The 14,300-nt window shown below is 66.0% G+C and overlaps 1 protein-coding gene across 1 annotated transcript; it reads right to left on the bottom strand.

Moving 5' to 3' along the window:
• Positions 1-992: 992 nt before the first annotated feature.
• On the bottom strand, positions 993-11,875 carry FAM78A (family with sequence similarity 78 member A). Its single transcript, XM_062206877.1, has 2 exons — positions 11,136-11,875; positions 993-2,210 (listed from the first exon to the last, which is right to left on the bottom strand). The coding sequence occupies exons 1-2, from the start codon at positions 11,471-11,473 to the stop codon at positions 1,682-1,684; spliced, it is 867 nt and encodes a 288-aa protein (XP_062062861.1). The 5' UTR covers positions 11,474-11,875; the 3' UTR covers positions 993-1,681.
• Between the last annotated feature and the right edge of the window lie 2,425 nt (positions 11,876-14,300).

Here is a 14,300-nt window from a genome sequence, read left to right as displayed (position 1 = left end):
GGCTGCTGCCCCCCACTCAGAAAATGCAAAGGGGCTGGGGGCCTCTGCCCCACTTGCACCCCACCCCACCCGGGCTGTCTCCTTAGCACAAGACCTGAGTATAGAGAAGGCCCCTTCCATCAAGAGGCCATGTCCAGTCCTGGACGTGGAGCTGGGGCCCCACGGGCACCCCCTCGGCGTGCAGCACAGTCTTCGCGCACCCCAAGGGGCCCCTGCAGTCCCACGGGGGGTCCCAGCCCGATATGGGGCTCCCTAGCACCGTGCCGGCTGGCAGCGCCACACCAGTGCAATCCGGCCAGCTGCAGCCTGGTGGCACGGCCTGGGCTCAGAGGCTGCCTGGTGGCCGAGCACCCCTGGAATAATCACACCACCCCATGCGCGAGGAGAGCAAGGGGTCGGCGCGGGCAAGTGGCTCATGTGCAGCAGGAGGGGCTGTTTTTCTGATCTGACCGTTTTCTGTGCTTACTATCGCTTTCGATGCGGGACCGCGGGGAGGGAGCTGTGGGTTTGGCAAGCTTGAAGGAATGTGGCTGCAGCCAGGTGTCTCCAGCAGCCCGTGCACTGCCGACACACCTCCGCGTGGCTCAGGCCCAGGCCCCAGGAGCCAGAGGGCTGACCTCGGCCCCCACTGTGCCAGCCCAGCCCCCCACCCCCGCCACCACTGAGCCCTCCAAGCCCTAGACCTGGAGGCTTTGTGTCCCCGACCCCCAGATCCAGGGGCGCCTTCCCTCGGCTCCCTCCCTGTGCCGCGCGGGGCCAGACAGCCCCGAGCAGCATCCCTGAGAATCAGCTGGGAGCCCAGTGCGGGCTCTGGGGCAGCCAGCATGGACCGCTGGAGCCCCCGGGGCTCAAGGGTGGGGACGCAGCCAGGGAAGCACAGCCCGTGCCCACCTCTTCCAGCTCACGGGACCCCCCCCCCCCCCCAAGAGCCACCCAAGGCAAGTTAAGGCTGCTGGGATGAGAGAAGAGACCATGGCAGACCTGCCCTCCAGAGCAAACACGCCTCCTCCACCAGGACCCGGGGAGGGAACCCACGGGGTGGGGGTGGGGCGGACCGTCTGGGAAACCACAGAAGGAGCCGCTGGTTTGATGTCTGCATCTCTCCCGAGAGAGAGCCCGGAGGAGGGTGGGGCACGTCCCCAGCCCCGCCCCCAACCACCAGCAGGAGAGATCCTGCTAGCTTTCTCCGCTGTGTGTGTGTGTTTTTTTTTTTCCCTTTAAATTCAGCTTAAGGCAAAAGTTTGGCAAAGCAAATCTACATAAGGCCGCGTGTCAGAGAGGACACGGGGCGGCGAGGGGAGGTCCCGCCACTCCCGGCAAACCACCCACAGCACAGAGCAGCCTCTGATCCCGGGGGCAGCGACTCCTCCCCCCACCCCGCACCCCCCGGAACCTCACAAAGAGAAGCTAAAAGAAAGAAAACTGGACAAGCAGTGTTTCGGGGACTCTGTTGCAAGTGGGCGACGGAGATCATGAGAAAAGGAGAGGGAAGAAGGGCCGGGGGCCGGGGGAGACCCCGTGGGCCGAGCGTAGGGCCGCCCCGTGCCGCTGGCCAGTGGCACGGTGGGGCCCGCCCACTGAAGGTAGAGAGGTTGTACTTCGCTGAATGACCACAGGGTGCGTGGGCTCGTTCTGAGCAGTATTATTACCGGTGAGTCGACGCGAGCAGCTGCCCCGGCCGCTACCGGTGCTTGGGCGGGATGACCACCAGCGGCTGCCCGTACTTGGGCCGCCACATGAGGACCTGAGCGTCGTTGGCGTTCGGCTTGACCAGGGCGCTGGGCGGGATGGGCTCATTCTTGCTCAGGATCTTGGGCTGGTCCTGGGCAATGGGCTCCCGCAGCCGCGCGCGCTGGCCCAGGGGCCGGGTGGGGTTCACCTCGATGTTGAGCTGCATACGCCAGTGTAGCGTCTGCAGGATGATCATGTCGTTGGTGGAGGTGTTGGTGGCCACCAGCCACGTGGTGAAGCTCTGGTCCCGGTAGATGCTGGTCAGCTTGGCCACGTTGCTCTCGCTCACGGGCACGGCCCACGTGACGCTGGGGTAGAAGTTGTCGTTCATGCTGATAATGAACCTGGAGTCTCTCTTGGTGGGGCCCACAATGGTGCACGTCTCCGTGGTGTTGCCGTACCAGGGGTAGTTCACCCCGTCCGAGTCGCTGATGGCCTCGATCTTGCCCTCCTGCAGGTCGGGCAGTTCCCAGCTGGACCTGAGGACGAGGAAGGCCACAGGTTACTTGGGCGGCCACTTGGGGCAGCCGTTCCGTGTCCCGGTGGCACACAAGGCAGGCGCGGTCCTTGTCTGTGGGGCTTAGCCCCCGGGAGAGTCACACAGGGAGCACACGGTGGGGATGGCCTCCTCCTGCCCCCTACCCCACCCCAGCTCTGTCCCTAACCAGCGCCTCCTCGGGGGTCCCAGGACCCTATCCGGCCAGGCCTGGCTCCCACCCTGTTGGGGCCCAGAGGGCTTGGCCTTCCTGGGGTGGAATGGGCGGCCAGGCTACAGAAAGTTCAACTAGGGAATCCCTCGGTGACATTCGACCTAGGCAAACCCCGTCCCCGGGCCCCCAGACGCATCCCACGTATTCCCCTGGTCCCTACGAGGACCGCGAGTGGGAACTCGCCCGCCCAGGGCAGGGCACAAGCAGATGCCTGACCCTGGTCTCCATCGCCATAGCAACCTGCAGATGGAAGAGGCCAGGCGGCCTGTCCCCTCTAGGGACCCGTGGACCCCACCTCCAGACGAACCAAGCAAGCAGGGCAGTGGGCGGGGCCAAGGCCACTTTCTCCAGAGGACTCCGGCCAAATCCAGGGGCCCCGGGGAGCCTGACTGGGTCTGTCCTGCTCCCACCTGCACCCCAGGAATGCGGACGGCCAGGGACTCCTTGGGTCCACACTCCTGCATGCATTCACGGGGGACAGGGGGGCGCACTCCCGAACAACCTGCTTTACAACCTGCACTCCCGTCCACGGCTCTGCTCCCAGTGTCCACAGGACACTGGCTCCGGCCCCTTTCCATGTCCAAGGAGCTGAAGGCCTTGTGCGTCTGACCCCAGGCCCCGGCCGGGTCACACACAGGTGACCACATTTGCCACTGAGCTGAGACACAAGAGGACAAGCGATGGGTAGCAGGGGTGGCGGGGACAGAGCGCGGGCCATCCTTGGCTGGGTGCTGGGTTTCAGTCTGGGGTGGGGGCCGGGTGGGGTGACGGCTGCCCCGCAATGCCAGCGTGCGGAACCGGGCCACACAACGGCTCGGGCGGCAAGCCGCGTGCCAGCTGTGCGCTACTCTAAGTTGTTTTTTGTTTTTTAAAAAGCATATGTCTCTACTAAAATGTGTCATTCAGCGTTAGCAGTTCACAGAACTGCAGCCGCCACAGGAAGAATGATGAGGAACGTGACCGTGCTGTGTTTTCCCGTTCAATCCGTAGACAGGCGCACGCCTGCCTGGTGGGCCACCTCCTGCCTGGCCCTGAGCACCGCCGGCTCCCAGGGAACCTGGCAGCAGCTCAGAAGACCCCATGGGTCGGAAGGACCCACCTGTCCCTCCGGCCTGGGGCCCACAGCAGTGGCGGAGGACCACTGCGTGCACCTGCTGACCACTGTAGGCCCCAGCATGCACTGCGCCAGCAACCCCAGCAGAGCTGGTCCCATGTCAACTCTCTCAGGAACCAGGCACTTCGCTCTGGCCCTGTAGAAGGCCTCGTGCAGGGCACTCGGGCTGCCCCGTCTGACCCCAGCCCCGGCCTGGTCACACCACCGGCATGAGCCGGCAGACAGTGGTACCTTGTGGGGCATTACTCAGGACCTGGGCCACGCCGCATTTCCACGTCATCACCAGGCCAGCGGGGGTCTCCCGGCGGGGAACCTGGCAGGGACAGTGGTCAAGGACACTGCAGCCCAGCATCCAAGCTCGGGCCCGGCCGCTCGCTCTGGGATTGAGCCTCTACTGCCCGGACCGTGGCTTGTGGTTACTCCCGCCCACCTCCGCCAGCCAGGTTCCTGTGACGGTGAAATCGGGAGACTCCACGGTCGGCAGCAATGAACGGGAGCTCCCGGAGACCACCGAAGAAGGGCCGGTGGGCAGGGGCGTGCCTCGGCGACCGGCAGCCTGCGAGCCCTCTCCAACACGCTCCTAAAGCAACGGACGCCACACCGCGCCTGCTTCCTCTGTAAGTTCTCCTTTCACTTATTCTGGGATGACCTTGAGGTTCTGGAGTGACCTTGAGCTTCCGGGCAGACCCTGAGTTCTCTGCTCCCCCGGGCGGCTCGCGGCACTGGCCTCCGCGGCTCCCCAAGGCCACACTGGAGATGGAGTTAGCGGACCTCACGCAAAAGCTGGACACGAAGACACTTACTCAAAAACTATTTCAACATAGGTGAGGTGAGCCTCCGGGCCTGGCACACACTGTGCCCCCCGCCCCCACCCCTCCCCGGTCTCCCAGCCTCCTTCCCAGGCCCCCCAGGGATCTCTTGAAAACACAAATCCGGGGGCAGGCATTTGGCCCGGGTGCTAAAGCCCCCATGTCCCACGGCGGGGCACCTGGGTTGGATGCCTGGCTCTGGCTGGCCCAGCCCTGGCAGCTGTGGGCATCTGGTACGTGAACCAGCAGATGGGATTCTTCCTCTCTCTCCCTCTCTGCCTCTTTCTCTCTGCCTCTTGATAAGTTTTAAAAAATTTAAAAATTTAAAACGATGGGGCTGGTGTCATGGCTTAGCAGGTTAAACTGCTGCCTGCAGCGCTGGTATCCCATAGGGGTGCCAGTTTGAGTCCCAGCTGCTCCACTTCCGATCCAGCTCCCTGCTATGGCCTGAGAAAGCAGTGGAAGATGACCCAAGTCCTTGGGCCCCTGCACCCCCGTGGGAGACCCAGAAGAAGCTCCTGGCTCCTGGCTCCGGATTGGCCCCGCTCTGGCCATTGGGGCCATTTGGTGAGTGAACCAACAAATGGAAAATATCTCTGTTTCTCTCTCTAACTCTGCCTTTTAAGTAAATAACTTTAAAAAAAAATGTAAATGCCCGACTGCATCGCTCCAACCCCAGTAGACTTCCCATGAGCCCCCAGTGCCCTCAGAGCTGGACGGAGCTGACAGCACGCATCCACACGCATGAGCACACACACCCTCACTCTCGGTTCCTCCAGTGGGCCCGGCACCCCATCCCCCACCTCAAGGCCTGCCCCAGCCAGGAGCAGCTCGCCACTCGGCCCCGGAGCCCCTGACCCTGCACCTGGCCAGGTGCCCCTGACACCAGCACCCTGTCCCCGGGTCCCGCTGCTTTCCGGCACACGCACGGGGGCCACAGTGATTCGGCCACCACCTGTGGGCAGTCTCCTCCCCCAGCGTCCACGAGGGCCGAGTCGGCCAGGGCCATGCCTGTCTCACCATCGCTGTGTGTCCAGAGTCAGGCCCGGTAGGTGCCTGGGGCCCGCATGGAGGGCTATCAGAAACGGGCTGGCCCCGTGGGGTCTAACAGCCTGGGGCAGGCAGGCAGGCTGCTCAGTGCCAGCGCCTCTGCTCGCCCCGCAGAGCGGCCACTCCCAGGAAGGGTCGGCGCAGCCACAATGCCAGGGACAGGCCGTGGGGTGCACGTCGGACTTAGGAAACGCAGCGGTCTGGTTCAGGGTCACAGACGCAGGAAGCAAGCCAGCCAAGGACCAAAAAAACCCAGGCCAGCTCTTACCCACAGACCTGCCACAGAACCCTGGACAACACACACACACACACACACACACACAGGCTGAAGTCTTATGACCGGCCTTGCTGGTGCGCAGGGTCTCCCCGCTGAGTGGGCGGGGGTCTCCCTGTGGGGTGGTCTCAGCTCAGGGCTCCAAGCACAGCTGCCAGCCCACCAAGGCTGGCCCATCAAGGAGGCCCTCGGAGGCCCTGGGGGCAGGTGCCACCGCCACCTCCACACCCTTGGGCTCGCTGCCAGGATTGCCCCTTTCTCCACGGTTCTAGGACCTGCGGCCCCAATGAGGGCCCTGTCAGTCACGTGTCCCACCGCCAGGCGTGCAGCGCTGGGCTCTCCCCCCCCAGCACGAGCGAGGCCCTCTCCAGTCCTGGGCCCCGTCTCGTTCCTGGGCTGTCTCTGACCGCAAATGCCCAGGCCACGGGGTCGCAGTTCTGGACTCTAACGAGCTGGAAAACCCAAGTCCCCTCTGTCTGAAGGTTAAGGTCACCAGACACCACGTCCCTTCCTTCACGTCGGTCCCTGTCTACACGTCGCCTGTATTCTTAGTCATTTAATGCTTTTCCTTAAAAATGAATCACTTGTTTTTAACTCAACCTGATTTAGCCCCTGCTAGAAACACCTTTGCCATAGCACACAGGCTATGCTGGAGACACAGAGGGGCGTTTTCTAACAGGCGTAGATGCGTCGCTGTTTTTTTTTTTTTTTTTTTTTTTGTGGCAGGCAGAGTTAGACAGTGAGAGAGAGAGACAGAGAAAGGTCTTCCTTCTGTTGGTTCACTCCCCCAAATGGCCGCTACGGCCGATGCGCTGCGCCCAATCTGAAGCCAGGAGCCAGGTGCTTCTCCTGGTCTCCCATGCGGGTGCAGGGCCCAAGCACCTGGGCCATCCTCCACTGCCTTCCCGGGCCACAGCAGAGAGCTGGCCTGGAAGAGGAGCAACTGGGACAGAACCAGTGCCCCAACCGGGACTAGAACCTGGTGTGCCGGCGCCGCAGGCAGAGGATTAGCCTAGTGAACCACGGCGCTGGCTGATGCGTTGCTTTAAGATATAACTTAACGTTAACTTTAAAGGACTTCTCCCAAATAGGATTTCACCTCCCAGCAGTGGCACAACCCCAACACCTGTGCAGGTAAGGACTTGCGCCCCCCCCCCCCCCCCGGTTCCGGGCCCCTCCCACGGGCCAGGCAGGAGCTTAGGGATCCTCTCACCGGGTCCCCAACTGTACAGATCCTACCGTTTGGTAAGTGCTTTGTAGAAGCTCCACCATTTGACAGAGACCGCGGCCCACGAGCCCCTCCCACGGTTTCCTGGCTCCTGCCCCGCGCCTCGGCCTCTGGGCCGCCCCCTCCTGCACCCAGGCACCCACCCTGCTCCCCCAGCTCAGGGGGGAGGGGGGGAGCTTCTGCTCCCCAGGGAACTTCCCCCTCAGCAGCAAAGCCCGATCTTCCGGCAGACCCCACCCTCTCCCCCTCACCCCTGCCGCCACCTCGCCCTGGCCACGGCTCTGGTCTATCCAGAGGGGAGGAGACCAGCGGGCCGGTGCAATCTGAGTTTGCAGCTGCAGGCCACCCGCCAGGGCACGAGGCCAGGATGGCCGGCCCTCCCTGCCTTCCAGGCGAGTCTAGGAAGACCCGCACAGGACGGGACATGCTCCGCGCGTCCAGTGTTTGCACCAACCCAACACGGCCTCCTACCCTGCAGGCTGTTTTCAGCCTTTTCTTTTTTAATACAGCAATGCGCTCTCATCCCCCCCAACTTCTGCCACACCTCGTCACTGGCGGCAATGCCGGGCGCACAGCGGTCCCTCGTTTCCCCCTTAGAGGGGCGCATGAGTCGCCCCAGACTTTTGGCAACTGAGAGGTGCTGGAGCGAACGCCCGCCCCGGGGATCTCCACGCAGCCCCCGGAGCGAATGCCCGCCCCGGGGATCTCCACGCAGCCCCTGGAGCGAACGCCCGCCCCGGGGATCTCCACGCAGCCCACTGCGCGGCACCTCATTGGTCCAGAGATTATTTTTCGGACGCCCGATGAGCCAGGCCCTGGGCTGGGGGCACCCAGCTTCTGCGAGAGAGCGGGGAAGCAGAGACTGGAAGGGCATGCGGCCCTGAAGCCTTAACGGCAGCCGGGCTCCCCCACCTGAGCGCCTAGTTCCCCCGCCCCCCCCGCCCCGGAGGCCATGCCCTCCCCTGAACACGGGACCTGGCTCTGTATTCACTGTCATTCCCCCATGACCATGGCCGCTGGGTGCCTCCTCACACGCCCTGAGGCCGCCCGGATGGCTCGGCTGGCGGGAGCAGTCAAGGGAGTCCTCTTCGGGCAGCGCTGCTCCGCCCCCCCCCCCACATCCTCTACCACCCCCGGCAGAGGGGGAAGCCGCCTTCCGGTCACAGAGAGGAAGCCTCGTCCTCAATTGTTCTGTGCGGAGCCCAGAGCTCAGGCCCCAGCTTCCGGAAGCGGCCACGTGGTCCCAGGGACATTCCTCCAGGGCCTGTCCCCTAGATCTGCTGGCGCTGAGCGGCGGGTGGGGGAGCCACGGGCTGGGAGGTGCAGCCTCTCCTGACCCTGACGCAGCAGAGGTCCACACGGAAGACTGTCAGGGGTGTCACCAGCCCAGGCTCTGCCCTACACAAGGGCCCGAGCAGGCCATCTTTCACTGACTCTGCAGCCCGGCACAAGGAGTAACGGATAACAAGTGGCCACCAGGCACCCCTCACGCATCAGCTCACTGAACGACAGCAGCCCCAGGAGGCAGGAGCTGGCGTTCCCATTCTAGAGACAGGAACAGCGAGGCTCGGGGAGCTGAAGAGCCGGCTGACGTGGGTGCAGGGAGGCAGCCCTGTCGACCCAGAGAGCTGCTCCGCGGCTCCCTCCCGCCAAAGTCTGGCAGAGCCCTGGCCTTGGCATTGGCCTTGGCTGTGGGCCAGGCTCTCTGGGGGCTCAGAGAAGGGCACGGCAGGGACAAGGACAAGTGTCTCCCACACAGGCGAGGGACTGTGACTTGTCACGGAGGAGACTCCGCGGCGTTGACAGGATGGCGGGGGCAGGTGTGTCCCATGGCGCGTGCTGGGGTGGCTTCTAAAGCAGACCTAAACCACGCAAAGCCCTGCCACACTGGCACAGGGGGCAGCTGGCCATCTCCCCTCCTTCCCCACGCAGGTCGGCGTCCAACTGGCAGGGGGAGGGAGGGTCGCTAATTGTTCCCATCTCATGAGTGGCGGACTGACAAGTCCTCCTAGCTTAGAGATTAATGCTAGCAGGGGGAGCGTCTGGGGCATTATGGGTTGCAGTTAAGTACGTGATATTAAGGTTCTGAATGCTAGCCCATTGCAGAGAAGGCCCACCCTCACCCCGGTCACCTGGCTGTCCACTCCCTGCGCCACTAGTGCCCAGTGTCTGGGATTGACCCCACTGTTCAGGTCAAGTCCAGCAGTTTTTAAACAGGGGACCCTCCCAGGGGCCGCGGGGCTCCACCTGGAGACATCTGGTCGTCACAGCCTGGGGGTTGGGGGGGACGTGTCCCTGCACCGCACATACAGAGCCCAGGGGTGCCGCCCGGCCCCCGGTGCAGAGCCTAAGACCTTGCCCGTGCGGTGGTCGGGGCGGCTCCTTTAAACCCGTCTAAACGATTCTCTGTACAATGCAGCAAGAAGCTGGGTGCAAGGCTGCATCCGGGCCTTTCCAAATGACCCCTCTCATCTGCAGGGCCACTGTGCTCCTTGGGCGACCGTGGTCGAGGACCGTGAGCAGCTTCCGCCGCTGTGTTCCAACCCCAGGACGCTCCTGCCGCACCTGTCCACTCGCTAAGGTCTCTCGACGGCCTCTTCCCCGCTCCCAGATGGCAAAGCCGCCTGGCCAAGGCCCACGCGCCAGGACCCGTGGGTCATTCTGGCCCTGCTGCCTGGGGCCATCGCCCCAGAGCTGCTCCCCTGACCTTCCCCTGGGCTGGTCCCACCCGCGCGGAGTCGGGGACCCAGCACACGCATCAGGAGGACGAACGTGGGCATCAGGGCAAATGACAAGGAAATGGCCTCCAGCCACTAGCAAAGTCTCACGGAGCAGCTGACTCCTGTCCAAACTGTGCCGCTGCAGCCACCACGCGCCAGCTCGCTCCCGGCCAGCACCACCACGACTACCACATCAAGGCCAGGATCTGCCTGCCTCAGGTTTCTCCCTGGGAACCTGGCGTGGCGCTGCCGCTGGAAGCGCCCAGGAAGCCGCCGGGAAGGGACTCGGCTAGCCCCCCCCCCCTTCCCAGAGCCCTGAGGAACCTGCCTAGGGTCACACCCTGGGAAGTGGCAGAGCCTGGCCTCCCGCCCGGGGCTGCCGAACCACAGAGTCTAAGTATACACGAGGCTCCTCTCACCAGGAACGGAGGGCTGGCGCAGGGAGGGCGAGGTCGCCTCGGGTCCCTGGCTCCCAGGCCGGGCCACCGGACGGGAGCAAGGCCTCGAGCCACCCCACGCACTGCTGGCACGCGTGTCTTCCCGAGTGCAGCCAGGGCCTCTGGCTTCCCTTATGGGAGAGAGATTCGGCTGAGCGGAAGACCCGGGGGAAGCTTTGGTCTCCTGGCAGCTGTCGATGCCTCGCACAGCCCAGGAGGTTGGAGGGCTTCAGGCGGCGTGGGCAAGGGCCCCACGGAATGACTGAACTCACCTTTCCCTTCCTGGAAAGGGGAGCGCCCCTCCCCTCCCCCACCCTGCACCTGAACCGGATTCCAGCAGCTCTGGCAGTGGGGGGGGGGGGCAGACATGGAGGGGGGTTGGGGGGCGCCGGCGGCAGCGCCCTGTGTGCCCACCACCAGTGTCCAGTGCTAGGTCCCCTAGGACCCCAGTCATTAAGCGGAGACCCTGCAGCCACGTCTGCCCTCTCATTCACACGTGGCCAGGATGTTCTTACATCAGCGGTAACTTCCAACTGCTACGGAGTCTCCTCTCTTCCTGCAAAACCGGGAAGTGAGGCCACCGGGGCGGGGACGGGCATTGTCCTAGGAGCCGGCAGAGAGCAGTGGGCTCTGCTCAGCTGCACTGGGCTAGGATCCCACCCCAGGGGCACTGGACACCGCCTGGGAGACAGCAGCCCCGGATGCGAAGCAAACCGGCTTTCAAAACAGCGTGCTCCCCATCGGCACAGCGCACACACCCCCCACCACCGGGCGCCCCAGGGTGCATCTGAGAAATCCGCCACCAAGCCCAGTCTGGCCGGCCAGAGTGCTTGCCACGTGTGCCTGGGGGCAGAGCGGCGGCCTCTCTGGCGACCCCTGACTGCCACTCCAGGCAGACACAAGGGAGGAACACCTCGCTGGGCGCCCTGGGGGCCCAAGCAGTGGCCGGCAGGTTCCAGAGCCAGGACCCCAGCCGGGGCCAACAGTGGGGGGAGTCACCGAAACCAGGCCCCTGGCTCTCATCCCCCTCCCCGACCCCGGGGCGGCCCCCAGCGTACTCACATGCCCTGCTCCCCGTACTGGTTGTAGAACTCCATGTGGCTGCACGCCTGAATCCAGCCCACGACCCAGGTCTCCCTCTTGGGGATGGGCGGCATGACCACCTGGGCCGAGGCCCGGAAGTGGGGCGTGCGGTAGCGCAGGACCACGCTGGACGACTCGTCGATGCTGGTGGGGATGGGGTCGATGGAGGCCTTCACGTCGATCACGGTGATCCCTTCGCGGAAGACTCTGGCTTTGCCGCCGATGCTCTGGATACAGCCCATGGCACACAGGACCGCGCCGACCAGCAGTCGGCGACCAGCCTGGGGACGGCCAGCAGTCCCAGGCGGCGCGGGCATGGAAGGGCGGCGGCGGCGGTGCAGTCTCAAATCCCAAGACCGCTCTCCATAGGGCAGACAACTCAGCGAGCAGAGGGGCTGTGCATTGCGACCGCCGGCCTCTTATAAATACGGATTCTGGTGCATCTCCGAGCCCTGGGCTCCTCCGAGCAATGCACAAAAAAAAAGAAAAAGAAAAAAAAAATCACCGATATTCCTTGGGTTAAAAAAGGAAGAGTTCGCAGTTCAGGGGACGACCATGGTGCTCCGTGGCCCCCGCGCGGGGATGGCAGCTCCGGGAGTCTCCCTCAACCTTCGGAGGAGGAGGCGAGCGCGGGCAGACGCATAAATAAGGAAGGCTCCGGCTCCGCGCCGAGGACCGACTTCCTGCCTTGCCTTCCGCACGCGTCCCGCGGGCACCCGGTCAAGCCCGGAGCGGCGTCTGCCCAGCCGGCCGAGGTCCGGGCGCCCCGGGGCGAGCGCCTGCCCGCCGCTTCCAGGAGGCGCCCGTCGGCGCCCACTCGAGGGCGCGGGCAGGGGCGCGGGCCGGACGCCCCCCGCCGCCGGCCGCCGTGCGGGCGCCCCGCGCTGTGCTCGGGGGCCGCGGCTGCCGAGGACCTGCGAGGAGGTGGAAGGGACAGGGCGTCAAGGCCCGCCGGGAAGTTGAGCCGAACTTTGCCGCGGGGGCGCACGGGGGCGGCGGCGCGTGTGCGCGGGGCGCAGCTCTGCGCGGTCTCCCCGCCCGCCCCGTCAGCGGCCGCCGCACCGCCGCGCGCACCAGCGAATAATCGCCGCCCGTGACATCTCCGCTGACACCCGCCCGGCCCCGGGGGCGGGGAGGGGGCACTGGCCGGACCGCGCCACCGCCTCCAGCCCCCGGTGCCCGCCACCTGGAGCCGCCGGGCCGGGCCGGGCGGAGCGGGCGCGTGCCCCTTCCCGGCCGGGGTCCCCCCCACCCCAGGGAGAGGCGCCTCCGCCCGCCGCGAGCCGCCCCGGGTCCCCGCGCGTCGGGCGCGCTCGCCGCCACCGGGGAACTTTGGCGCGCACGCCCCCACCCGGGCGGCGCCGCCGACTCACCTGCCCCTCGGACCGCTCCGCGCGCCCCGGGCCCCGCCGCGGGCACGTCCTCGGGACGCCCCCACCCGCGTCCCGGAGCAGTGTCCCCGGGCGCTCCCGGGGTCTGAAGACGGGCGCGGGCGCCCCCGGCCCCCAGCCCGCTCCTGGCTCGGGACGGCTTCGGGGTGGGGGGTGGGGGGACAGGGGCAGGGGTGGCCGGGGGCGCAGGGCTGAGCTGGGGCTCTCTCGCCCCCACCCCGCGCGCCCCCTCTATTTGACGATCATTGCGAGCGTGCCGCCGCCGCCGCCGCCGCGCCGCAGCCGCCTGGCGCGCCCCGCGCTGCCTCGCTCTGCTGCGGCATCGGAAAGGCAACCAGGTCAAACTTTGCAAAAACTCGGCCCCTGCGCCGGCCCGGCCCCGCGTCCGCCCGCAGCCGCCGGCCCGAGCGCAGCCGGCGCACGCAGGGACCGCCCGCCCGCGCGCGCCCCGCGGGATGCAGCTCCGCAGGCGGCGGCGGCCGGCGCCGCCTCCTCCTCCCCGCCCGCCGGGCTCTCCGCCCTCGCTCCCGCACGCAGCCCGCCCTCCCCCTGGAACTCCCTCTCCCCGCCCCGCTCGCGCCCGCTCTGCAGCTGCTGGGGGCGCCGAGCCTCTCCTTGCACAAACGACATTTCCTTTTCGGCGCGCCCCGGGAATTCTGGGTAGTGTAGTTCCACTCCTGCCTCGGGCGCAGGTGGGCTGCTCCCCATGCCCTTTGACCTCGGAGCCCACCCCCCGCGCCGAGCGCGCGCCGGAGGAGGGCCGCAGGGGTCCGTGGCTGAGCGGGAACAGTCCGGGGTTGGGGGGGGTGCGGCCGCGGTTCGGGGGGCGAGGAGAGGGGACTTTGGGGGGAAGAGGACTCTGTGCTGGCGCTGCCACAGGTGGTCAGCGTCATGGACCCCAGCTGTGTGAGGAGCTGCCCAAGTTTCAGCGCAGCACGCGCACACCCCCCCATCCGCTGCTCTGAGAGGCCTTGCGGGTGTGTGTGTTCCACGGGGAGGAACCTGACGCCCGGGGACCCCGAGACTTGCTGCCTGTCCCCGCAGTCTGCCTACCGAGGCTCTAAGGGGCTTTCAGCTTGGACGGCAGTGGGGGCTGTTTTAAGCCCCACCCCTCCCTTGCCAACTATTCCCAGGGGGAAAGGCCAAGTGGTTTGTGACATCAGGAAACCCGGCAGCCCCCCACCCCCCACCCCCAGCCTGGGAGCCTGACCATAAGCTGGGGCAGGGCGGGGCTCAGCAGTCCCAGGACCCCAACACTAGGTGAGGGAGGGCTGGGGGTCCCGGCCACTTTGAGGGTGGGCAGTCAGGCTAAGCCCACCGTCTCATATCAGTGCTGGCTCAGCCACAGGGCGGGCGGCGGAGGGTGCCTCTCCCCCAGCCACTCTTCACCTGACCATCGCCGGGGCCCATGGCTGTGGTCTAGCAAGAGGCCAGTCCTTTTCCATTCCATCTGCTGGGTAGCTCGCTCCTGACCCCACAGACTCGGGCTGAGGCAGGCAGGTTGGCCCTCGTGTCTTGATGGCTACCACACGCTAGAATCCCACACAGCTAAAATCCCCTTAGGGGATTTCTGGGAAGAAACCATCCCTGGCCTCTTAGCCCACAGTCACCCTTCCGGGCTGTGAACTCATGCCCCCGGCCCCCAATAGCCTGCCCTGCGGCTCTCCAAGCCCCGCCTGCATGCATCCCCTCCCATCCCTGACTGTCCCGAGTGCCCGGGACAGAGCAGGCCCTGCTGGTTCAAGGCTCTGTG

Source organism: Lepus europaeus, chromosome 12 (genome assembly GCF_033115175.1).
Source record: "Lepus europaeus isolate LE1 chromosome 12, mLepTim1.pri, whole genome shotgun sequence".
Classification (NCBI taxonomy): Eukaryota; Metazoa; Chordata; class Mammalia; order Lagomorpha; family Leporidae; genus Lepus; species Lepus europaeus.
The sequence above is the reverse complement of the archived record's forward strand: the minus strand, read 5'-3'. Positions and strand labels throughout refer to the sequence as shown.

Excerpts from the sequence above, each read along its gene's own strand:
- FAM78A (XM_062206877.1), bottom strand. The coding sequence starts at position 11,473 with ATGCCCGCGCCGCCTGGGACTGCTGGCCGTCCCCAGGCTGGTCGCCGA. Across the intron at positions 2,211-11,135 it reads CAGTACGGGGAGCAGGGCAT|GTCCAGCTGGGAACTGCCCG; the intron begins GTGAGTACGCTG and ends CCTCGTCCTCAG.